The 25,716-nt window shown below is 35.9% G+C and overlaps 2 protein-coding genes and 2 long non-coding RNA genes across 6 annotated transcripts; 2 read left to right on the top strand and 2 right to left on the bottom strand.

Moving 5' to 3' along the window:
- Positions 1–999: 999 nt before the first annotated feature.
- On the top strand, positions 1,000–6,920 carry LOC147522963 (uncharacterized). Of its 3 annotated transcripts, none has more exons than XR_015215326.1 (8): positions 1,000–1,149; positions 1,297–1,484; positions 3,260–3,347; positions 3,885–4,055; positions 4,299–4,376; positions 4,527–4,722; positions 4,812–5,119; positions 6,216–6,920. It is a non-coding gene; the product is annotated as an uncharacterized LOC147522963 (long non-coding RNA). The 3 variants fall into 3 exon arrangements; XR_015215327.1 differs by adding an exon at positions 2,791–2,843 and having other exon boundaries at positions 1,030–1,149; positions 4,299–4,722; positions 6,188–6,920; XR_015215321.1 differs by having other exon boundaries at positions 1,030–1,149; positions 3,295–3,347; positions 4,299–4,722; positions 4,812–6,920.
- Positions 6,849–10,891, bottom strand: LOC147522962 (uncharacterized). The gene is made up of 2 exons (XR_015215334.1): positions 7,419–10,891; positions 6,849–7,335 (listed from the first exon to the last, which is right to left on the bottom strand). It is a non-coding gene; the product is annotated as an uncharacterized LOC147522962 (long non-coding RNA).
- Positions 10,892–11,569: 678 nt separating this feature from the next.
- On the top strand, positions 11,570–17,265 carry LOC147522961 (pentatricopeptide repeat-containing protein At1g74850, chloroplastic-like). The gene is given in 6 exon segments (XM_086596247.1): positions 11,570–11,984; positions 11,987–13,487; positions 15,532–15,798; positions 15,800–15,844; positions 15,946–16,053; positions 16,511–17,265. Coding segments are annotated over 6 exon segments (2,577 nt in total). The 5' UTR covers positions 11,570–11,665; the 3' UTR covers positions 16,848–17,265.
- A 2,268-nt stretch (positions 17,266–19,533) lies between these two features.
- LOC147522960 (hexokinase-1-like) lies at positions 19,534–23,057 on the bottom strand. Its single transcript, XM_086596240.1, is given in 4 exon segments — positions 19,534–20,949; positions 20,952–21,148; positions 21,326–22,592; positions 22,914–23,057. Coding segments are annotated over 3 exon segments (1,941 nt in total). The 5' UTR covers positions 21,760–22,592; positions 22,914–23,057; the 3' UTR covers positions 19,534–19,639.
- Between the last annotated feature and the right edge of the window lie 2,659 nt (positions 23,058–25,716).

Raw genomic sequence — 25,716 nt, 5'->3', positions numbered from 1 at the left:
TAGGAGAAGGATTTTCATTTTAATTAGAAGTGCTAGATTTTTATTTATTTATTTTTTTTTTTCCCCAATTAGAGAAGAATTTCATTATAATAGGAGAATGATTTCCGTTTTAATTATAAGTGCTAAAATAGGAAAATGATTCCTGTTTTAATAGGAGTTGATGATATGGAATTTTAAGAGAGCTAGTAAAATTCCCCGTGTAAGAGCTTTAATATTAATATATAGATAAGCTAAATTGTTAGGTAAGCTCAAAATCTATGGAAGCTTGAACCCCTATGAATTTTCTTTTACTCTCTAAAACAAAAAAAAAAAAATGTCGCTAATTAAAACAAATGACATTCATCTTACACCCAAATAAAATCATAAAAATTAAACATGTGTTTTATTAGTTTGTTCATAAATTAATATTCTAAAAATCCAATGGATTTAAAATTCTTAGCTTTAAAACCCATATCATAACTTTGGGATAATTTTTTAGTATAACTAGAAGTGTTAATACTTGAACATGAAAAAAAATAAAATAAAAAATAAAATCAGTAAGTAATACATCGCAACTCAATCACGGTAGTTTGTACTATGTGTCTACCTTTTTATAATCAACTATTTTGTCCGTATTTACTGCGACATTAATATTATTGCACTATTTGCTGACATTTGACAATAGGCCGAGAGAATGAGCTAGGTGACTAACACTCAACCTTAGAATATTACTCACACTAGTATTACGCACATTTGCCCATTCTATAAAATAATCTACAAAAACTGAATTACTTATTTAACAGTTTTGTATGTAGTATTTATTTTTTTGATTTTGTTTTAGGTGTAGGGATAAATTCGTAGTTATCATATATCTTATATATAATGGGAAAACTTGCCCCCGTGATTAGTCTCCGTATTTTCGGTTTTAACCCAATCTTTTGGTCCAAAAGGGTACCCAAAAATTTCACCCACAAAATTTTCTACACTTAACATTCAAAGGGTAAATCGGTAATTTAATCATTTCCCAATACTATAAAACTCAACGTCTTCAGAAAAAACAGACCGAGATACCGTTTTACGGTTTCCCAATTAAGAAAAAAAACAACCATTCGTAGTCTTCGCGGTTTCCCAAAACTCGATAAATACATACCGAAATTATTTCCATCGCTGGTAATGGTTTTCTTCTTTCTATCTTATTTCCATCGAGGTTTTCGTTTGGTTCTTATCGTTTTAAATTTCAAATGTACGTTTCTAATCTCTATTGGAAAAAATTAAAAACTTTTTGTTGCTTATTGCTTTTCTCTTGCTTCCTTTCAGTTTTGATGAAAGGGAAAAGAGTGGGAGTGGGAGCGGTGAAATCGCGAAACTTGAAAACATATATCGTGCGTCTGAAACTATGGTGAAGTAGAACGTGAAATGAGAGACAACGGATGTTAGAGCTTGAGCGTGCCAGAACGAGGGAACTTCGCTACAATCTAGATATGGAGAAGGAGAGACAAACACAGGTAATTTTTTCTGCCTCACTTATCGCATGCTTAGATTGCGGACACTTTTACTTTTTGGGGTTACATAAACAAAGTAGCATTCAAATAAACTCTTTAACTTCTATCAGTCTTGAGTAATCTTAGTAGATGTTCTCTCTTGCTCAAAAAAAAAGTTAAAAAGTAGATCTTCTCTCAGAGTTCAAATTATCAGTTCAAATATAAGTAGCAGCGGGACAGAACTTTAAGCAAAAAACACTGTCGACACAGATTGTGTGGACTGTGGACTCCTTAAGATATGACTTTAAATAGTTCTCGACTTCTCGGCTGAAAAAGTTCCCCGTGAAATCAAAATTATGAAAACATTTCCAGATCTGAGGAGAGAACAAAACCCAATGAAAATATATCAAGAGCTGATGAGCGGCCTAGATTATGGGTATGGAGGCTGCACCTAGAGGTATGAGGGACCTTGATTGCAGTACTTCTTGGGGCAAGACACGCACCCTTGCCTGATGAGCGGCCTAGATTATCGTGCACACCTACAGCCTGCGCACAGTAGATTTTCTAAAAAAAAAAATATGGTACTATTCAATGATTTTGGTCGTTAATGTTTTACCATAAAGAAGTTAATTGACAAATAAAATTTTCTTTTAGTTAGTCTTTTTTAATACATTTTACTCATCGATTTCTTTTGAAATCATGTAATAAATGTCATATATTATCATCGTATTAACTATGTGAACCTGTTGAAAGTGAGAGATAACACTTTAAAATTATTAATTTAATGATAATGGTTATGCTTCTCATTTTCACAAGTTGATTAAAAGTCAGGGAATGGCTATGCTTCATATTTTACATGGTTAATTTGAACTGAACCTATGATAGGTATCAAATCATTTAATTTGCTAAAAATTGAACCCTATAATGTAGATGTGCTTTTCCTTTTTGCCTTTTGTGTCTTCTCCAATTTCTAGGTATTGTATGTCAGTGTGTGTTTTGAATAACATGAGGAGATTCTTCATTGCATCTCAAGGTTTTCTCTGTTGTCTTTGATATTTTTTTATTGGTGTCAACGTGTCTTGCTCCCTACATTTTGTATAACAGCTACATTGCAAAATCTCTAAAAAATAAGAAAATTATTCTACACCACTCTATGCTTAGGTGTTTTAATGTCAAATATGGAGATGGTTTTCTTTGGTCTGACAGAATCGGCGCTTGAAATTCATTTTCATTCCTCATTTTAGTCTTACTAAATTTAATCCTTCTGTATATTTTCTTTAAGCACAAAATGTTGTCACTAATTTTGTGTGATTGTGTAAATTTTTTTAAGGGGCTTGCTCTTCTTTCGTTCACATGGAGATTACTCGCATATATATTTGCAATGTATTTTTATCACCTTTACACCTTTACACTCTTCCTGTCTTCCATTACAGCACACATGACTTACCGACTTTATTAATTCCCAACAGATTTTGAGTGTTATGGGAAAAAACAAGCCATGCTATGTTTTAACAACATATCACCTTACTAGCTACTAACACACATACTCTTACTTGAGTCCATTGTAGTATTGTACTATGAAATATATAGGCTTTCCAAATGTTTATATAAACTTGAGTAGTTTATATTAATGTTTATAGAGTATGTTGCATAAGTTTATTTACAACATTTGATGTCTACTAGAAATTGTACCAGATCTATGAAAAATTATATTTGTGTTTGGTGCTTATTATTTAGTAAATATTATTTTCTTTGGCATATTTTGCTAATATCTGACATCTGCGTGATACACTATGTAGTAAGTTGAAATTCACAAGTCTATGATATGATGAAGGTGATAGAGGCTGCTAAGCTAAGTGAAAAGGATTCATGGCACAATGACTGAAAGTAAGCTTTCTGCCACAAATATTGAGGAGGCAGTAATGATAAACGATAAATGGTGAATTGTATAGTTAATAGAATGAGTATTTATTTAAAGAGGATGCAGTTGCACTCTAATATGTATGCAGTTATTACCATTGATTACATCTTATTATCATTTTATTGTAAGACATGCCTTCCATTTTAGAATGGCAACTTCAAACTTATTCATTTGTTGACAGTTTGTAAGTTCAATCGGAAAGGAAATCCCCCCCCCCCAGTAAATGCCCCCTCCTGCATTTTCTATTTATTTTCTAATTATTCATTAAACGAAATTTATTGGTTACAAAAAAACATGGGTTGTAAGTTCGCTTCTTTCTCCTTATTCCTTACTCAATTTTTGTATTTTCTCATGCTATACTCAGACTACAAATGATTTGCTTTAGTCTATACTATGACTTCTCATCCCTTTAAATAATGGTGGTTTCCTTAGTTCCATAGAATTTGTGTTCATTCTTTTTTGTTCAGCATTGTCAATTTTATCATTTGATATTTTTGTTTCAGTATTTGTTCTGAATCCAGATTGCTTCAAGCAACAATGGTCTATGTTATAAGGGAGGAGGCCATGAAGTCAAGTTTCCTTTGAAAAAATATCCTTGGGCAAAAACAAAACAAAAGGCTAATTGTGGGTGCGATCAGTTTTTGACGTCATATCGGAGACACTCATGTATCAAGGTTTGGCTTTATTCAGTCATTTATTAATAGCTTTGTTACCAAAAAAATTTGAACAGTGTTTACCAAGAAACGGTTTTAAACTATCGGTTCTTCCCAAATCTCATATCTCGAAAATTAAACCCTATAATCTCATCTCTCTCGAAAATCAAAAGGAAATCAATCAAAGTATATATAACTCACTTTATTTTCATTGTTTAAGAAATGGGGTTGTGTCAAATTATGATTTTTGTGTCTTCTGTGTAGTTGGGTTCCACTGCAATTGGTTTGAAGAAGGTGTTGTGCTTGCTGTTTGAAGGTGTTGTGTCTTAATGAAATTTTTAGGTATGTGGCTCAGGACTCTTACAAGGGTGGAGTAGTTGTTCAAGTAACTGGATGGCTTATTGTGAAGGATAATGTGAAAAGGAAGTTTACTCAATCATTTTTTCTGGCCCCATAAGACAAAGGCTACTTTGTTCTTAATGATATTTTTAGGTATGTGGATGAGTATGAAACGGTGGAGTCCCCATGCAGTTGCCATTGCAGTTAATGGCATCACTGAAGTATCCACTGTGGAAGTTGAGGTTGTGGAGGCCCCTGTTCATTCAGGTCAAGATGAAGTTCTTCCGGTCACCGAGCCGCGGCTTCAGCAGATTCGGAAGATACTCCAAAGAAGTCTTATGCTTCAATTGTGAGCTTATTAATTTCTGTTACTTTTTTGATAAGTTCCTCTTTTTAATCGGTTGAATGTAAGTTATTTGATTTAAATGATTGATGCAGGTTAAAGTTATGAAGGAAACTACTCTGTCCATGTGCCTACTGAATGTTAGAAAGGTAGCGGCCAGTCTTGGAAAGATTATTTCAAATTTGTCATTCGTAAACAAGTAATCATATCTTATAGTTTTAGCACAACACTATAATGTTTTGTGCATACAAGTTCTTTTTTTTAATCATGTTGTTATTTCGTTTCATATGATGCGAGGACTACATTACCGAACTGGTGGAACACCTGTTATAGATGGCCTTATCCCATGGTAAAATTCTGGCTCATTTATAGCATGCAGTTCCTGATTATTCTGGCTCCACAGGTTAGTGCATTGGATATACACCCAAAATGATATATGACTACTATGACTACTATTAATAACTGTCATAACTACATGATCTAGATTTATGGTTGATTTCTACGCCACACATACAGTTACAAGTTTCAAAGTGACTGGTACACCGTTGGGAGAACCCAATTGCCCCGATTTCGGAGTAAATGGCTATTTCTAAATATAAGTATAGTACATATAGGTATTATTAAATGCAGTCACTGATAATGATAAGCAAACCGTTGCATGGTCTCTTAAGAGTTACGATTTGTGATACACCGTTGGGAGAACCCAATTGCCCCGATTTCGGAGTAAATGGCTATTTCTAAATATAAGTATAGTACATATAGGTATTATTAAATGCAGTCACTGATAATGATAAACAAACCGTTGCATGGTCTCTTATGAGTTACGATTTGTGATATTTGTTTGAGATGAAAATATGATTGGACCATTGAATGTTCCTCTAGAGATTTTCTTTCACTTGGGATTTTGAAACCCAAATTATTTTAGATTGTTTTTCTCTTTAATGGGTACAACACACAAGGTGTTTGCAGTTTGCTAGCTAAAAAATAGTAATGAAAAAGTTGTAGACAATTGTGAAGAGGGTCTAATAAGTTTCATGGTTCCGCTTACATAAACCAATGCCATGTTGCGCATATGCATGATTGTACATATTTGTCGATGTTTGGTGAACCTGCATACTAGATTACCTAATGGAAATGCATGTTTGTGGTTATATCCTTTTAAGTTATTAGTATTGTTTTATTGAATAGTGGTTACATTTTTGTTTAAGAATCGGAGGATAAAATTTGAGGATGTATATACTCTTCAACTGTAGCTTTTGGTTTCAATCCACATGTTGCTTCTTTTTCCATACATACTAAATTTTTTCCCAAACTATGATTTATCGTGAAATTGAACTATTTACCCATGCAAAGAATGCAATTGCTAATCGCAATTTGTCGAGACCAGTTCTCATTTATAGAAAGATATATGAATTGTTTTTATCAGGCACTGATTTATTAATGGTTTGCTATGAGTTATACTAATATAAAGAATATGTCTTTTCTCACTTCCTTTGGAGATTCAAAGTGGGCTGAATTGGAATGATACTTAAGTGTCTCGCACCATGCATGTAGCAAGGCCAATTTGAGTGAGGAACTTTTCTCATTTAAGGTTCGACATGTGGTGGTGGAACAATTTAGATGCCACTGAAGTTTATTTCAGCTTTTGCATGTGGTGGTTGATTTGCAAGTACAGTTTAGTAAATGTGCTATGCAAGATGTGCCAATAGAGCTATACTATTTTGTTTTTGGATTAGATTTATGCATTTTCCCTACGATCTTTGGACTGCCCTCTTTTGCCATTCAAATGAGTAAAGTTCTATTGGCCCATCATCTGACCAGTTCTCCTAATATTCTCCACGTGCTTACCTCTTTCTTTTTCATGTCATGGCTAGAAAGTGACCTGAGCGATTTTACCACAAATCCATGCTAGAAGATCCATGGAAGTTTTTAAAACATGTAGTTAGAATATCAAGTGCTTCAGAGGATTTATAATCCTGGCTTCTGAAATCAATCAGGAGCAGAAGACAGACAGACTCATAAACGGTCAATGCATTTAGAGTGGGACCAAGTTTTGCCGATTGCTTAGTTGGCTCCTTTGAAGAGGTTGCTAATGATTTCAATACTGCATAAGGTGTATTATGGACAATAACTGAGTTTGCGATCTATCATAGATAGTTTCCATTTCATCTTTTAATCAATAAGAAAGTACATTTGCACCAATATAAGCAGTGTCACTATCCATATGATTCTACCAGGATAGAATTATATTACAACCAATAAACTGTCCAAACTAACAGTAGCAATGTCATTGCATGTCTTCAATTCATTCACTGTTAACATGTACAAGTTCAAATGTAGGACTAATCATCTTTCAGTAGCTCACCTCCTAGGCTCCTATAAAAACAAGAAAATGTGTACTTTAACTTCAAAGTGGAAAAAAACTAAAGAAGCTAATTCTAACCAAGAGAGGAGGGGATGAACAAAAGAATCAAGCTCAGTTACCTCAGAGTCTCAGACACTTGACCATAACATTGGTAGGGTCGACCAGCTTTCCCATCAAAAAATTTAGTATAAACATCTCGAATTCAATTTCTTCAAGATGTAATAGTTTACCTACTTATGTTTGACTTCGAACTCCTAATAGAGAACAAATACGTGCTTAACTTTCAAACTTAGATTAGTACAGTAAAAGTTCAGTCTAGAAGTACCACTAAAGCTACCTCAAAAGACGCTGTTGGAGCGAATTCTTCATCTCGGTAGTCTTCCATTAGCTGTTCAAAAAGTTTAAGCAAAGTATGGTTAGACAGTTACTGAAGCGAACTAAATTATGTCATATGAAATTACTGCGATATACAATAAAGTTGTAAGTGCTATCATCTAATGTAGATACTAGATACCCAGTCAAGTTTGGATAGAGTAGGCTTGCATGAGATGGAAACTGGTCTAAACCTACATGACATTCTAAAAGACATGATTAATACCAACATGATGAAACCTGATGGACTAGATTGTATGTTCATAAGACCTACCTATGCGCCACAATTTGGCTCCTGCTTTATTCTTGAGCTGCCAATACCTTATAACTGGAAGGTGCCTTAAAGCGAACGACAATGCTCACAATGCATTTTAAGAAAAAAAAAATTTGTACATTTAAGTGACACTTATGTATATTCTCACTCTATCATACAACAAATGCAACTACTGGACAATGTAATTGCACAAAAATGTGACGAACTGTTAACTACTTAACATAATACAACACTCCCTACACTAAAATCGACCCTAAGGGAGAAAATTAATTAGTTTTATTGGAGCTTAAAACCGAAAGAAACCCTACTCAATATACATATGATTTAGTGAAAAAAACCATAACAACCATGCGATCCAAGCTTGATAGGATTTGCTATTTCATTGAAATTGACTCCTGGCAATCCTTCAAGTGCGAGATCCATTGTCAAAAGTAAGAATTGAGATATTTTCCTTTTGAGAACCAACCCTTTTGTAAACAAAATACTAATGGTACCAAGTCTGGAAAAATCATATTTATGTGGGTTGCTTTCATGTACCAAATTAAATTGCTAGCAACACGTTAGGAAATTCGTATAGTCATTGATATGTGCCTCTGTGGCGCATTTATCCATAGGGGAGGACAATAGTGGTGCAATCATATGAAGTTGTTCCAGGACATCCATATCAATATCAAGTTAGTATCAAGTGAGACGCATGAAATGATTATGAAATATAAAACTACTAGAAATGGTTATACCATTGATCTATTGCTACATGGAGATGGTCTTTTGAGGAGTTATTTAAACGGCAATGTGTCTTGAGTAAATTGGTAAATTGCCTATTCTATTGGGTTTTACTTTCTAAAATGAAAACTGCCTCGCCAAACTGGCACACCGTTTCGGCCTATTTTCCAAATTAAAAAGGGGAAAAAGAGTTACGGTCCTCTTCATTTCCACGATTCTCCCACACCTGCAACAGTTTCTCCCCTATTGCACATTGATTCACCATGGAGTAGGTCACATTACTTTTAAGTTTTTCGTTAACTCATATTCGTCATAATTCATTCAACAATTTTCGCATATTTTTGATAAATTTTTTGTTTTACTTTTAGTTTGGATTTCGAATTACTATTCATCTTTCTGCCTCCCCCTTCAATTAATTACTGTTAACGTTAACATTAACCTTTTTCTTAAAAGAATCATATCATAGCCTGCCAAAGTGGCAATGCGACTCACTCAACAAGAATTCTCGCCTTTAATTTGCCACTGAAGGCAATGATCTAACCTCAAACTATAACATTAACATTATTTCTATATTTTTTTTTTCATTTTTGGTGCCCACTCTATATTAGCACGAGATTCTCCTTCAAATTTTTTCATTGCATTTTGATGGTATAATTGCACTCTCTTCCTAATTTTCCGTTATGTGGAATTACGATTGACTGTATACTGCACTTTTATTGTTTTCCAAAGTTTGGGTGTTGTCTGGATATCGATTTTTTTTTACATAAGGTGTTCAATGATTTGGGGTGTTGATGGTTTACTCATGGATTTCTTCCTAAATCATGATGTCATTATTGGAGACAGTCATTTATCAAAAGATTTGGTACCAATCAATTTTGAATAGTCGTTACCGTTATTTGAACATCGTTTTTCAAGGTTATTGTATCTCAAGGATTTTCTCTGTCGTCTTTGATGTTTTTATTATTACTTTGTAAGTGTAATGACTTTGTCATACACAGGGTGCTTACTTGGATAAATACTATGTCGCGATGTAAGATAGTGATCAAGTGGTGTCAACGTGTCTTGCTCCGAACATATTGTATAACAGCTGCATCGCAAAATGCTTAGGTGTTTTATTGTCATTTTCATGTCACATTTTAGTCTTACTAAGTATTTTCCCTTTCCATATTTTTGTTCTCCAGTCCCAAGGGATTATTCTCCATGAATAAACTCCATAAAGCGGTGGCGTTCTTTGCTTCATTATTAATGCACGCGAATAAAACTCTTCAATACTATTATCTGCTTTTAATTTCTAGGCAAACGCCAAAATGGTCTTCTTCGTCTTCAGAATTAGGTTTTACTCCCTTTTAAATTTTCTACCTTTTTTCCCATTTATTTGTTGCTAATTAATGCTGCCCGAAATGGTGAATGTATTTACTCCAAGGCGACTACATTGTGGGTTTTGCATAATTTCTATTTGGTACTGTTTTCTTGCCGTTTCCAATGTTTATTTCTGTTTTGATTATTCATTTGGATTGTAAAATTCCATAATAGTTCTACTCAATCAAGGCGTTCAACATACAGTTTCTACTCAAACTCGTTGGTATGGTATATTGTCCCTTCTACATAGAAAAATGTCTATAGTATTTGTTATATTGTAGGAATACCCTTTCGTTTTTCCGCAACTTTGGATATAATCAATGTTATGGTTCCTTTCTAAACAATCCATGAATCTCATTTTGGGTTTTCCACTATCCATCATTGGACGCAACTTTCCTCCTAGAGTGTGCAAATATAAAAAAAAATGCATTTTTTAGCTAGCTACAATTTCTTTCTCTGTCCAAACTACCTTTTTTATTTAAGCCGACAAAAAAGAAGATCGAATGGATTCGCTAGATCATATTGAAGACAATGATAAAAAAAAAGATTATTCTTCTTGCATTTTTAAAAAAATATTTTATTCTCCAGTGTAGAATAGTAATTATGTTGCACACCATGATATAATATTTTTATATCTTACAAGTAGTACACTCATATGAATCCAACAATGTTCCTCAATCACATATAAATGCTCGACAAGATAATTACACAACCAGCAGCACAAAGGTTAACTTCATCAACATATAATACCTATTTTTTTGGTAAATTAGTTTGTGGTATATACACTAATAATTATATATTGACTAAATTATAGGCGGTTAAATACCTCTTCGAATATATTTATTCGCAACATGGAAGAGTAGCAAAAATCTAATTGAACGATGAACACAACTAATGTATTGAAGTGTTTTTTTCTTATATATATTTTTCTTTAAAAAAAAATTTGAGCTTTGTCAGACCTCGACCTGTATTAATCTAAAACATGTTACATAATCTATTCAAACAGATGTTCGTTCATTTAATTTTCTCCACCCTATTTTCTTTCCTAGCACGTGCAACGCACGTGCCCGTTTACTAGTAATTATAAAGGCAAAACAGTCACAAATAAATGACCAAGAGTCACACATTTTTTAATATTAAATCACTATTGTAACATTGTAGGTGGGGGTCATGATTTTTAAAATAGTAAAAGATATAATTGGATATAATAGACAGTAGTACGAAAATTTTCATCAAATTTAGCCATTGAAATGGATTTATCATGACGATGATTATATAGATTTCACTGTAAATATTATGGATATATCAACATATGTCACGATAAAATCACGATAGCCATTCAATATAATTTACAAAAGATTTCTTCGATATATGAACACATATCACAATAATATTATGATATTGGAGATATTGGATGTCTTTTTTTCATTATTTTTTTTATTCGCAAGCCAGTTTTAAATGAGATCAATAACTCATTCATATCGGCAAAGTTGAATTCCCATACTTTTGGTATCATCACTTAAATGTTTTACCAATTTTAATAGTTAGGGTATATATATTTAGTCAGGCCTGTGGCGCGCACATTCATCGATGGAATTGTTAATTTGCCGCTTATGTGCGCACGGTTCGAAGGCCTTCCAGTCTACTACTGCATAAATATCGTGTTACTGATTTTGTCGATATTATAATAAAATATCGTACCGATTTGTCCTAAAATCTCGTTATCCACACTCTGAAACTTACACGTGTGATCTACCCAAATCCTCTTCAACCTCTTCAACTCAGCTCACTGTTCTTCTCCAACAGTTGAAACCTCAAAACACTAATTTCCATTCTCATGCAAAACAAACACTCAAATGACACTCATGTCCTCATCTCTTCCCATCTCTAAAACACCACCTATCTCTACACTCTCAAAACTCACATTTAACCCCAAGCCTCTTTTCTCACTCCCCTTTCATTCCAAAACAAAGATTCTATCTCATTCCTTCAAAACAAGAGCAAAGCCAAGAGAACTTATCCTTGGTAACCCATCAGTAACAGTAGAGAAGGGGAAGTACAGCTATGACGTGGAAACACTTATAAACAAGCTAAGTAGCTTACCTCCAAGAGGTAGTATTGCACGTTGTCTTGATATTTTTAAAAATAAATTGTCTTTAAATGATTTTGCATTAGTTTTAAAGAATTCGCACAACGGGGCGATTGGCAAAGGTCATTAAGGTTATTTAAATATATGCAAAGACAAATTTGGTGTAAGCCCAATGAACACATATATACAATAATGATTGGTGTACTCGGTCGCGAAGGGTTGCTGGATAAGTGTAGTGAGATTTTTGAGGAAATGCCGGCACATGGTGTGGGTAGGAGTGTGTTTAGTTATACTTCTTTGATTAATGCTTATGGTAGGAATGGTCAGTATGAAGTTTCACTTGAATTGTTAGATAGAATGAAGGATGAAAGGATAATGCCTAGTGTATTGACTTATAATACTGTTATTAATTCGTGTGCAAGGGGTGGTTTGGATTGGGAGGGGTTGTTGGGATTGTTTGCGCAAATGCGGCATGATGGGATACAACCTGATCTTATAACTTATAATACTTTGCTTAGTGCTTGTGCTAATAGAGGACTTGGTGATGAGGCGGAGATGGTGTTTAGGAGTATGAATGAGGCGGGGATTGTGCCGGATATTACTACACATGCTAATTTAGTTGAGACGTTTGGAAAATTGGGGAAGCTTGAGAAGGTATCTGAGCTTCTTAAGGAGATGGAGTCGGAAGGGAATTTACCAGATATTACATCATATAATGTTTTGTTAGAAGCTTATGCTAGGTCGGGATCGATGAAAGAGGCTATAGGTGTGTTTAGGCAGATGCAGGCAGCGGGGTGTGTTCCGAATGCTACCACTTATAGTATTTTGTTGAATTTGTATGGGAGACATGGGAAGTATGATGATGTCCGCGAGCTGTTTCTTGAGATGAAGGTGAGTAATACAGAGCCAGATGCCGCTACTTATAATATTCTTATAGAGGTTTTTGGTGAGGGAGGTTACTTCAAGGAGGTAGTTACTTTGTTCCATGATATGGTGGAGGAGAATATTGAGCCGAACATGGAGACATACGAGGGCTTGATATTTGCTTGTGGAAAGGGTGGGCTCCATGAAGATGCCAAGCAGATTCTCTCTCACATGAATGAGAAAGGGGTGGTACCAAGTTCCAAGGCTTTTACTGGTGTTGTTGAAGCATTGGGACAATCTGCATTGTATGAGGAGGCTCTTGTTGCATTCAACACTATGAACGAGGTGGGAAGCAAACCAACTCTTGAAACATACAATTCTCTGATACATATGTTTGGTAAGGGTGGGCTTTACAAAGAGTGTGAAGCAATATATTGGCGAATGGGTGAATCCGGTGTAGCACGTAATACATATTCGTTCAATGGAATGATTGAGGCTTTTGGACAAGGAGGGCAATTCGAAGCGGCTTTCAAAGCTTATGTTGATATGGAAAAATCAAGATGTGAACCTGATGAGCGTACCCTTGAGGCAGTTCTAAGTATATACTGCTCGGCAGGTCTTCTTGAGGAGAGTAAGGAGCAGTTCCGGGAGATCAAAGCATCGGGAATTGTGCCAAGTATCATCTGCTACTGTCTGTTGCTATCTGTAATAGCAAAGAGCGAGAGGTCAGTGCTGTTATTCTTTTTTGGTATACCTGTTGTTGCTTATTTTGTTACTCTATTTTGGTGTGTTTCTAATACTAATAGAACATCATGACATAATTGTTTAGCCCATAAGTATGGTTTGTATAGAAAATGCTTTGGGTAATGTTTAGGAAGCAATTAAAATGCAGGAGCTATTTCCCTATTAGGTATACATGCTAGCACCTAGAGCCACAAATAGATCTAATCTGTGCGACATTGTAAAGGAAACACTAAAAACCTACACTGGTGATATATAGTTTGTGTGAGTGAGACAACTAAACAGTTCCTTTGATTCCTTAATGCTGTGCCATAGGCAAGATCAACAAGGAAGAGTTTGTTTTTAAAGGAGACGAACAATATATTCTGGTGCAACAGGAAAGAGTTAAACTTTGATCGCGATAACTATCTTTTTCATCTTTTTGATGGATTTTGTAAGTTCTAGTAGGTGGTGCCTGAGATTATACTGACTTTAATTGAAGTATTTCATAGAATTTTCTGCTTTTTTCCTATTCTCCTCAGTCAAAAAGGAAAGCTCATTCCTGGAAGAGGAAAAGGAAGAAGAGTTGTATGACTAATTCTTCAGCTTACAACACAGCGAATTCTCAATCTTACTGGAGTTGACCCTCGTGACTTTTGATAACTCTTCAGCTTTATTTGATGACACATGGTTTTACTTTTAGCTCTGGTTCCTTCTGCATATATATATATAGTATATAGTATACTATAGTTGAACTTTGTCAATAGCCTAAAAAGCTTTACAGAAAGTAGATGCAAACTGTTTGTTCTTAGTTTAAAAGTGTTGTTTATTCTTATTCTGGCGTTGGAAGCCAAGAAATGAAAGCGGTAATACGTCATCCCTTCCTAGGACTACTTGGAAATGATGTGTGAATAATCTTTGTCATTAAACCTTTTTTGAAGCCTTTTCATTTTCCTTTTTCCTTAATTCGATAAACGTTTCGTGAAGCATTCTTGACGGAATCTTACTGCCAATGTTGCAGAGTAGCAACGATCTCTTACTTTTACCTTTTAGTGCTAGGTTCTAGCAGTACATTAGATCTCCCCTTGCAGTCTAGGTCGGTTATTTTGTTCATTCACGAAAAAAGTAAATTATTGCTGGAGAGCTTTAGCAATTCAATAATGAGGTGATGGGGAGTTCCTAATTTTGTAGTCAATCCACTATTATATATTGTACCCCTTTCTATGGCCTGTGGAGCATTATCTTGATTTATATTTACTTATTTAATGCATAGTTGGGGTTTATCTTAAGTTTATTGTTAAATACCTCTACATTGTGAACAATAGCTGCGAGTGGTTTTTCTTTTTCTATTTTTTCTTTTGATTAGGAAAATCAGACGTTTATATTAGTCGTTGTCTAAAAAATGCATATAATGAGTTTAAATGAGGATGTCAAAATCAACATGTGGTAAAGCTTGGAAAGACCACCTACTTGTAGAGTATCAGTGTATTCTAAAAAATTCACAAAGAACTTCAATTGGGTATAAGATGAAATTTATTTGAAACAGTTTGAGATGAAGAATATGAACAGCATAAGGTTACACATTAATTAAGGCTGAAGGCTTTGAGAGGAAAGAGGGAAGCTGAAGTGGACGTGGATGGAAATGCTAAAAGAAGTTATGAGGGTTAAATGACGATACAAATGGGAAATGGCGTAGCTTCGCAATATAAACAACATCTATAAACCTTTGAACAGCGGATTTATTTGACCTCGGGTTTCCTCGTCATATGGACTGATCAGCCTCAAGTTGGAGGTGATGTATTGTACTTAACATTGATGATCCTTTGTACTTGTCTAGAATATAACATAGGCATCTGATAGCTTCTGGTTTAATATTCAAGAATTAAGTACAACTTATCTACAATTGTTCAATTTCTAATCACACCTTGACTTAGTGTAATATGATATTGCTAACAAATAGTATGGTGTTCTCTCTCATGATTTTACTGCTTGATGTTCCTCACACAATTTTGTTTTATATGTCTCACCTGTGAGGTTCACATATTTCAGGTGGGACGAAGCTAACGAGCTTTTGGAAGAGATGATCACAAATAGGGTATCTAATGCTCATCAAGTCATAGGGCATATGATTAAAGGGGACTATGATGATGACATTAACTGGCAAATGGTAGAATATGTCTTTGATAAATTTAATTCTGAAGGTTGTGGTCTGGGATTGAGGTTTTACAATGCACTTCTAGAGGCACTCTGGTGGTTGGGCCAAAAGGCACGATCTGCAAAAGTTCTCCGTGAGGCAACAGTACGTGGCCTATTCCTGAGTTGTTCATAAAAGCAAGCTTGTTTGGTCTGTGGATGTTCACAGGTGTGATGTTTGCTTAACTAGCACCCCACCCCTCTATTGTCAAAAGATTATGGTTTCAGATATAACATATTTTAAAATTTGTGATGTTGTTATCTTTTTAGGATGTCAGTTGGTGGTGCTCTTACAGCAACATCTGTCTGGCTGAATAATGTTCACGATATGTTCACCAACCGGGAGGATCTTCCACATTTGGCAGCCGTTGTGGTAGTGTAAGTCATTCTTCTCTTCCTCTGTTACATTGATGACTCTCAGACCTTATATTTTGTATATGTGAAGACCATATGCATAGACAAAAGAACATGACACGGATCTTGAGCCAAATACATACATGCAGCCAAGCAAAATTAAGAGCTCACAACCCATCACCCATTGCCCAAAGTGGTAATCTGTCCCATCTAGCCATGAAGCACTCAAAAGGGCAATCCCCTGATTCTTTGAAGAGCTTTGACCATTCAAAATGGATGTCTCTGATGGTCATGAATAACCTTTACATGCGAAGCTAATATTGCCTCATAGACTCATAGTGTCTCAAACATATATGGACCTAGCAATTTGTGGAAACCGGAAACTTAGTCACAAAATCTTAATTTTCACTTGAGACTTCTCAGTTCTCCTGAATCCCTTTTTGGATGTCCTTAATCATTGTACTCTTTTGTGTCTTACCAGTCGAGGAGAAATGGAAAGAAGCTCGATAACACGGGAGTTTCCTGTTGCCAAAGCTGTATATTCATTTCTAAAAGATAGTGTATCATCATATTTCTGTTATCCGGGGTGGAACAGGGGTAGAATTATCTGCCATCGGCCTCAGCTGAAGCGGATTCTAACTGGTCATGGGCGATCATCAGATGGGCCCGCAATGGAAAAGTTGGTTACCATTAATAATTCCCCATTTCCACGTCCTGGAATTAGAGCATCCATGACTACTGTGAACGTGGATCAACATGTCAATGAGGACTCGGAAGCTGGCATTCTGACATCAAAGCTTATGACAATCACAGTATAAATGAAAGTGCTTCTTACTACTCCTTGGTTATCCATGGTTTGCCTCTTAGCTGGGATTTTGTTAGCATTCCCCCTTCCAAGGCAAATTCAGAGTGCAGGCCAGCTGGATTCGAGCAGAGTTGACACTTAACCAAATTTGATGCGTATTTTTGATGCATCAATTTTGCAAAAGAGTCAAGTGAATCGACATCTGAGCTGTGAGCTTGTGACTTGTTTTTGAGCTATATCCTGAATGGGGTGGTACTCGTCTCATCATGACCCATGAAACCAATCAAATTGGAAAGAAGAGGTGAATAAATGGCTCTACTTAGATGCCCTTGAAAGAGAAAATTTTGGCTACATGATGTATATGTACAGGATAGTTATCAAGGTTTTGTTTATTATTCAGTAAATTGAAGGTAGGTCGGCTTAAAAAGTGATTGATTCGCGTTTCTCAAATTATCAACTTTAAACTTGTGTGTGTAACACATGGACCAAAATATCGCCGATATATCCGATATATTGCCGATATATATCAGTATTTTGGTACACCGACATCGATATTTCCGACATATATCTATTGAATATAGAACCCTTTTTTTTTCCGATATATATCGGAATTTCCGATATGAAACTTTATATCGCCGATATAATCGATATTTCCGATATAATCGATATATATTGGTTGACTTTTTGACCATTTTAAAATATAAATCCGATATTTCTAATATATTTCCGATATATATCCGATATTTCCGATATTATATTTCCAATATATCCGATATTTCCGATATTTTAAATAGTTTGGACTAGTTACCAAAAAAAATGGATATATCCGATATATCCGATATATATCGGTTTTTGGGTACACCGATATATTCATCGATATCGATATTTTGGGCCTTGGTGTAACATGGAGCATCAATGCTTCATTCACCAATCATGGCAATAGTGATTATACCAGTATTCCCAATGAGACAATGATCTGTGCAATTGGCCAAGCGCCGCACTTGCATGGTGACTGCAATAGTATGTAGTAGCTTAAACCAGATACTATTGGATCCGAAAAAGCGTATTACTGTAGATGATTTGCATCATGTCCATCGCGGAATTAAGTCGTGAATTCGTGATCCATAATGACAAAGAACAAGTGACAAAGTGAGAAGAATGACTTCTTACCATAAAAATTGTGAACAACTTTACAAGAAATAAAGTAGTCAAGAAAATTAAATATCATCAAAGTTGTTATATATATATATATATGTGAGCCAAGTACAACCTGCTCAATCACATTCTCAAAGCATTGTTAAATGTGGAACAAAAGTTTTTCAGTGCTGTTAAGTTGATTTATTACAACTGAGATGGACGACGAAAGAGGAGAAGATGAGATCCTTGCTATGTCTGGTTACAAGGTGAGGTCCAAGGATGTGGCTGAGGTAGCTAAGAAGCTGGAGCAAGTTGAGGCAATGTTGGGTTTAGCTCAAGAAGATCATTCGCTTTCACATCTTCCATCAGAGGCAACTGTTCATTACAATCCTTCGGATCTCTCTTCTTGGCTTGAATCCATGCTGCGTGAAGTTGACAATCTCCCACACCCCAGTAAACCACCCCCCCCCCCCCAGTCCCGTTTATGTCATGTTGATGAACTCAAAATGTATGGCTCATGGAGTCATGGTTGCATGAGTTTTATCAACTTATTATTATCAAATTATACTACTGTTATTATCTAGATGTAGTGTTCAGTGAATCATCTTATATTCTAAATTATGAAATGTGATGTCTACTTAAAAACTGCCAAGTTTATTCTTATGAACACTAGCTAATTTAAATGCCACTAATCCTAAATGGTTAGTTGACTTGAGTTTGGAACTTTGGATAAGTGGTATATACTCTAAAGAATTTTTCCGTAGTTGTTGATTTGCTTTAATAGTTATGGATTCACGCTGATAAATGCAATTTTTTCCTCAATAATTACAAGTACTTATTAAAAATTGAGTGGAGTGGGAGAACACACTAGTGCGGATTTGGTGCAATTGTTAAGCACTTGATAACTATTTTTCGAATAAAAATTGGGAAATTGCATTGTAACTACGTAAGGAACAATATATTTTCGTCAAGTAAATTATTGTCATTTTTTCTTTCTTACTTCTCAATAGGCAAAATAGTCTCCAGTAGTTCAGTCAATTCTTATTTGCTTGATGTAAATCTCATCCCTTCATGAATTTTTCAATTGCTCGATTTTGGGTACAAAGACTCTAAATTGACACGATCACCCTTCCAATAACCATAAATTCTTGTAGAGCTGGAAAATGTGTTAAGCTCCTTGTGCATGGTTCATTGCTCAAGGTCGTTTACTTCATGTATCGATAGGAGGCAGAGTAAAGAGACCCAGTTTCACAAGTGAGCCAAGCCTGATCAACTGAAAGTCAGTAACTCAATTAGCTAGGCCTGTATATCATCCGAACAAGCAAAGTAAACAAAGGTACTCGGGCAAACTAGCTCAAGATACTGGCCGAGGCCCGAAAACAAGGCACAGAATCCAGCTCAAATTTTGAAAGATTTGTTCATGGCGTATATACTTCTAAACTCTAGACTCTATACTTCTGTAAGGTTAAGCCTTAAGGAGTTTAGAACTTGAAGCAGTAAGTGCTTTGTTTTTTACTGAAAAAAAACAGAACGAAAAAAAGATTTAGCACTAGAAAAGCCAATACACACAAAGGAGACGAAATATATTCCCATTTAGCACTAGAAAAGTCAATACACACAGATAGGAACAGCACCTGTACTAGATGATACTGGCATAACAACTTTGATTTACCTCCTGGTAAAAAAATACAAGGCAACACACACAGAAAGGAGCAGAAATATATTCCCAGAAGATACGGGGTTGCTAACAACTACGCCAGTCTCACACTTCATGCCATGGTACAGGGAACGTGAAGCTGCAAGAAGAGCGGCCCCAATGCGGGGGCCATCAATAGCATGCTCGATGACAACAGTGTCCGTAAACTCCTCCCCCAGCAACTCCTTAAGGGTGTTCTCCAAACACTTGCTGAATTCTGAGTAATGCTTAAATACTCCACCATCAATGGCTATCACTGTTTTCTGCTTGACTCCCTCCTTGACTGTGTCTCTTCCTATTTTTTTCAAGATGCCTAAGATTCCAGCTGCAGAAAGACGAGCTCCACGCTCTGCAACAGTGATGCAAACCTCAACAACTGCTCTTCTAGTTTCCTGGGATGTGTTAGATATACCCAAGATATCTTTCAATATGCTTCCCACCAATGTTAGATCAGGCGAATTGTCGTGATGCAGCGCAGACATTTCATGAGTCCTAAATGTAAATGGAACCCTAAGCTTCGAGGGAACAGTATCACCAAAAAAGTCAGCTTCTTCAGCCATTTTAAGTAATACCTTGCGCACAATATCCCCCATGTACTTACCAGATATAATCTTCCCAAAACTCTGTTCACCAACATTTAAACTCTCCACATCCAGAGCATGATCATATTCTGTCAGAGGAAGATGTACTGATCTGAAGTTACCCCATTCCATGTTAATAACCATCTCTCCTGATTTAGGTAGAACACCACGCCACTTAGAAATCGCACTTGCACGCTCCACATATGCCGCATTCGTTCCAGTACCTAAAGTCACCGCAGCAACGACATCATTATTAAGGTATCTTTCACCAGCTAAAGTACGAATTGTGTCGTTGACTAGAGCCGCCACACGCATATCAACACCTCTTCTTTTCATGGATTGTGTCAACTGTCCTACCAGATCTTGGTTAATCGCACCATCTATGGATACCGAGGGATTTGTCCATCTGATAGGAGTCCCGGATGTCTGTGTCATTGGGTATGAGAAACTAAACCCCAGTTCCCTTTGCCTACTAGGAGAAATATGAAAATCACCATCGCCTTCTGTAGCAACAAACATTGCTAATTTCTCAGCAATAAAATCACATAGTCCTTTAGAAGTTCCGACCATCATATGAGGAGGTATTGACACTTCAGTAGATTCTTGCTCGAGAACGCGTCTTTTCTTTCTACCCAATTGTACACGTGAAAGGCGGAATTTTGTTCCACCAAGGTCCAATGCATAGAATAATCCGTGCTCATTCCTGTAGGAAGATTATCAACAGAGCTGATAAGCATCCCAAGTGTACTTCCACCTTCTGAAGCTAAACCAGCATGCATTTCAACAGTCATGGCTTCAGCAACTTGTTTCAATTTCCCAAGTGGTGTATCACACATGTCTTCAAATTCTTTCAGTATTGCCATAACTTTAGCCCAGTTCGCCGAATTCTGCGTTCTGGTTCTGCATTGCACAATTAGGAAATTAGAGAGGGGGGGAGGGGGCACTGTAGTACACTGAGGAGTGGTTCATCTTTGTCTTTTCACAGACCTTCAATAGTCAAGGTCAATTCAGACATAACCAACTTAAGCATCAAAGACTTAATTTCGGAAAGAAAAATCTCATAGCTAGTGATCTTACCGTTCACTCCGGGTGAGAGAGACATCAGAAGAAACTGGTGAAGGAGGAGGTCCGCTAATTGCTATGGAACTAGCTCCCAATTTGCTTGCGTTTAAAGAGACGCTATATGGAAAAAGTGGATCGGGAGGGGGCGGAAGTTGTATGTACCCCTCAAGAACTTTCACCACCTTGCTCATGGTTGGTCTGTCACCGGGATTGTGCTGAGTACACCACAATGCCACAACAGCTAATGTTGTTGCATTTTCTCTGTCCATGTCCTCAATTCCACATTCCTCCATAATTTCATTTACTTGTCCATTCTTAAAGTTTTCCCAAACTTGTCCTGGAAACCAATTATCGCCGACACAAATCCTCCTCCTCCCCAAAACTTCGAACAACATCATGCCGAAGCTGTAAACATCACTTTTGTAAGTTATTGGCATTTGCATCCACATTTCTGGGGCAGCAAAGCTGCGGGTCCCTCTGAATCCGATCAAAGATAATTGACTGACATCTCTTTGAGAAACCTTGGCAAATCCAAAATCCGCAATCTTAGGAGCAAAATTTGAGTCAATGAGCACATTACTAGCCTTTACATCATAGTGAACTATTACCTCGTAGCAACTTTCATGCAAATAAGAAAGCCCTTTGCTATCTCAGTTGCAATGTCATACAACCTCTGCCACGGCAACTTAAGATGGTTCTCATACAAAATAACATCCAAAGATCCATTCTCCAAGTATTCATAGACAAGTGCTTTCATGTTTGCCTCAAAGCAATACCCGTAAAGTCTAACTAGGTTTCGATGAGAAGTACTGCTCATTGATCTCACTTCAGCCATGAATGTGGATTCCATAACATCCATTGCAGTTTTTTTTAATTTCTTAACCGCTACTTTCTCACCGTTAGGTAGTTGACCTTTAAAGACTTCTCCATAAGCGCCAGAACCTATTTGACAAGTGAAATATTTAGTAAACCTCATAAGATCCTTAGGTGAATATCGCCGTATTTTATCTCTTTGCAGTTCTAATGACACTTCCATCGCATTTGAGCTACGCACGGCCCCTTCTTTAAAATTATTCACCGCTTTGCGATTTTCCAACACGTTATTCTGAAGCTTGTCCCCATCATCAAATTGTAGATGTTTTAGTCCAGGAAGTTTTTCAGTCCCTTTTCGTACCTCATCCATATCGTCTTCTTTGATTTCTACTTTTGATTGTTAGTTCTCCATTTGGCTTTCTCCTGTTCCTGTTCACGTCTGTAAGGAGGATATTACTCACTACCAATCCTAAAGTGACACATGACAGTAGTTACATATTAGAAGCCAACAAGTGGTGAACCGTCAATAGACATCAAGGCATAGTCAACATGCATGTAAAAGGAAACATAATATAGAATCTTTCTGTTTATTATGAATTGAAAGCACTCAATCATTTAAGCATACCAGAGAGCTATAAAGTTATTTCGAAGATCTCACAAATGAGCTAGCTCGCAAAACACTAAGTTCACACGCAAAAAGATTTTTAAGACAACAACTCTGTCGTTGATATACAACTTTAAAACGACGTACGTGCTAAAATAACAAATGAAGGCTTGGATATATACTTACAAACTAAGCCGTGAAAAGGACGTGTTATATCATAACTTCCAGGCTCTGTAGTCTTCTCTACTAAGGCAAGAGAAATGAAGAACTCAGAAGTACCCAACTTATTAGCTACATGGCTGCTCCTTGTCCTTCAATTATTTTAACAGTTGAAACTTGAAACAGTTTACAGTTTGCTGACTTTACTCAAGCGGATGGAATAGGACTTTGTAATTAATTTCACACTAATCCATGGGCACGTGTCACACACGTAGACTTGCTGTACAAGACTCGGATTTGTTTTCTTATTCTTTAATTTTATCCATGATCCAACTACCAATTATTTAATGAGAGAATTACTAAAAAAAGGCCTAATTGCAAATATTCCATTGAACTTGTCTCGTTTTTTCATTTTGACCGTTAAACTGTTTTTTGCGCTAAGTAAACCTTGAATTGGTAAAAAAAATTCCACTTAAGTCCATCGATTAGTTTCACTATACGCTAGGCAAAAAAAAAAAAAAAAGGTATTCAGCAATCAGCATATCCTAGGCAATATCTACAAAGAATATTTGAAAATATATTGTAGGCCCAACTAATCTACTCTTAGAGCTATTTAAATCATCTTATTCTTAAAAAAATTAGCAATGATTACGATCTGATGCCAATTCGCTATTAAAATAATTTGCTAAACTTAATGCGTTGTGTGTGGAGCAAGGCCATCAATCGATTGGTTTGGGTCGGGTTTTGAAAAATCCAAACCGAACTGATAATAAAATTGAAAACCCGAAACCGAACCAAATCGATAATATTATTTTTCATCCAAAATCGAACCGAACCGATAAGATATACAATCTGAAACCGAATCAATCCGAACCGAAAACTATAAAATCAAATAAATCTTAAATTAAATCAATTAATTTCAGCCACACAATTGATAAACATATAAAAAATTAATCATAAATATTATTAAAATATTATTTTATCGGTTCGGGTTCATATCGGTTCGGTAGAAGACAAACTCGAAACCAAACCAATATCTTATCGGTTCGGTTCGATTTCGAGTCGGTAGAGGACAAACAAAATTATTAAAACCCAAACCATTTTTTATCGGTTTGGTTTGGATCGGTTATCGGGTTATCGAAACCAAAATATCCTTAAATATTGACTCAGAAGTCATAATCAAAAGTCAGGTTGTTTAGGATTCCGTTCATGTAGAAAAGAGAATTAGAATACATAGAAGTATTAGTGTGCAACCGTGCAAGACTCGGACTTAGGGGTGTAATACTGGGCGGGTCGGGTCAATTTTGGGTCAAATAGTGGCGGGGCGGGGCGAGTCTAGGGGATACAAATCCAGTGGTCTCCGACGGGGTGGGGCGGGTTGAAGTGTCATGTCTTAGTACCATCACCCAGCCTGTTGGGTCAGCTTACGGGACGGGTTTTGGGCAGGTCATCCGGGTCGGGTGGAAATTATAATTTTATCCCAATTTCACCTAAAAAAAACTTTATAATTCTGCAAGTAATATATTTCCAATTCACAATATAAATAAAAAATGGAATCAAAAAAAAAAAAAACTTGAACTTGAACCCAAAACCATATCTACAAATTTGAAACTTCTTTTTCGTGATTTATTTGTAAATTGATTATTTTCTATAACATGATAAAATGAAGATGAGAGCGAGGATCTATGATACAAAACAATAAAATATAAACTAAAATAATTCGAAATTAATACAAGGATGAATGATTCATCTTCTCCAAAATTCGAAAGTTGAATTTGAACTTTTGATATTTGCCCAATGTTCAAACTTGAATATTTGAAATTGATGTTGAACTCATAAGTTTGTGTTCATATCTCCCAAATTTCTACAAAAGTTAAAAGAAAATATAAACAAAATACAAAAATATTAGAGTTAGAGTTTTGAAATTATACGGGTCAACGGGGTTGGGTCAACGGCTTTTCACATAGTGCGGGTCGGGCGATTTGACAGGTCGGGTTTGAGCATAGAACATACACCCATAGTTCGACCGCGTAAAAATGGTGGCGGGGCAAGGCGGGTCTGTTTTTGGGTTGGTGCGGATTTAGGTGGCGGGTGAAGACCGGGTACCCTACCGGATGATGGGTCAACGGTTTTTTTTTACACTCCTACTCGGACTTATTTTGTTATTATCACTAGTTAATGCCCATGCTGAAGGCACGGATTCCATAAAGAAGCACAATTGATAATGTGATTTAAAATTCCACATGCATTGACTCTTTCCCTAATCGTAAGTGAAACAAAAAATTGATAAGCGAGGCCAAGTTGATGAAGAAGCCTAAATAATCTTGGCAAAAAGAAAAAAAAAAAAATATGATTGAATAATGTAGAGTAGGTGACTCGGATCATCTTTGTTCCAAATTAATTGAAAGCATTTTGAAGTAGGATAGTAATGTGTAACATTATGAAAAGGGAAATGTACAATACAAAATGATTCGAAAAACGTAATAATAACTAAATTATTCATGGAGGAATTGTGGTAAAGCGACATAACTCTATGATGTGCAACAACTTAATCTATATTGGCCACGGTTTGAATATAATTCAATTATCCATTTTTTTTTAGGGTTTTCTCTAAGGATGAGTTTTGGTTTAAGGTGCGACTTGTAGATGTACTCATAAAGATATAGAAAAGCTTTATGTTTTGAGGTGCTTTGAGTAGTATAAATTGGGAATCTGTCTTCAAAAGATGTTGTGGTTGTCTTGTTTGTATCTCTAGAGGTGTTTGACAGACTACCCATTTTATGCAAAAAGAATAAATTAATAATATATAAAATAAATAAATAAATAAGTA

This window comes from Coptis chinensis, chromosome 1 (assembly GCF_015680905.1).
Source record: "Coptis chinensis isolate HL-2020 chromosome 1, ASM1568090v1, whole genome shotgun sequence".
Lineage (NCBI taxonomy): Eukaryota > Viridiplantae > Streptophyta > Magnoliopsida > Ranunculales > Ranunculaceae > Coptis > Coptis chinensis.
The sequence above is the reverse complement of the archived record's forward strand: the minus strand, read 5'-3'. Positions and strand labels throughout refer to the sequence as shown.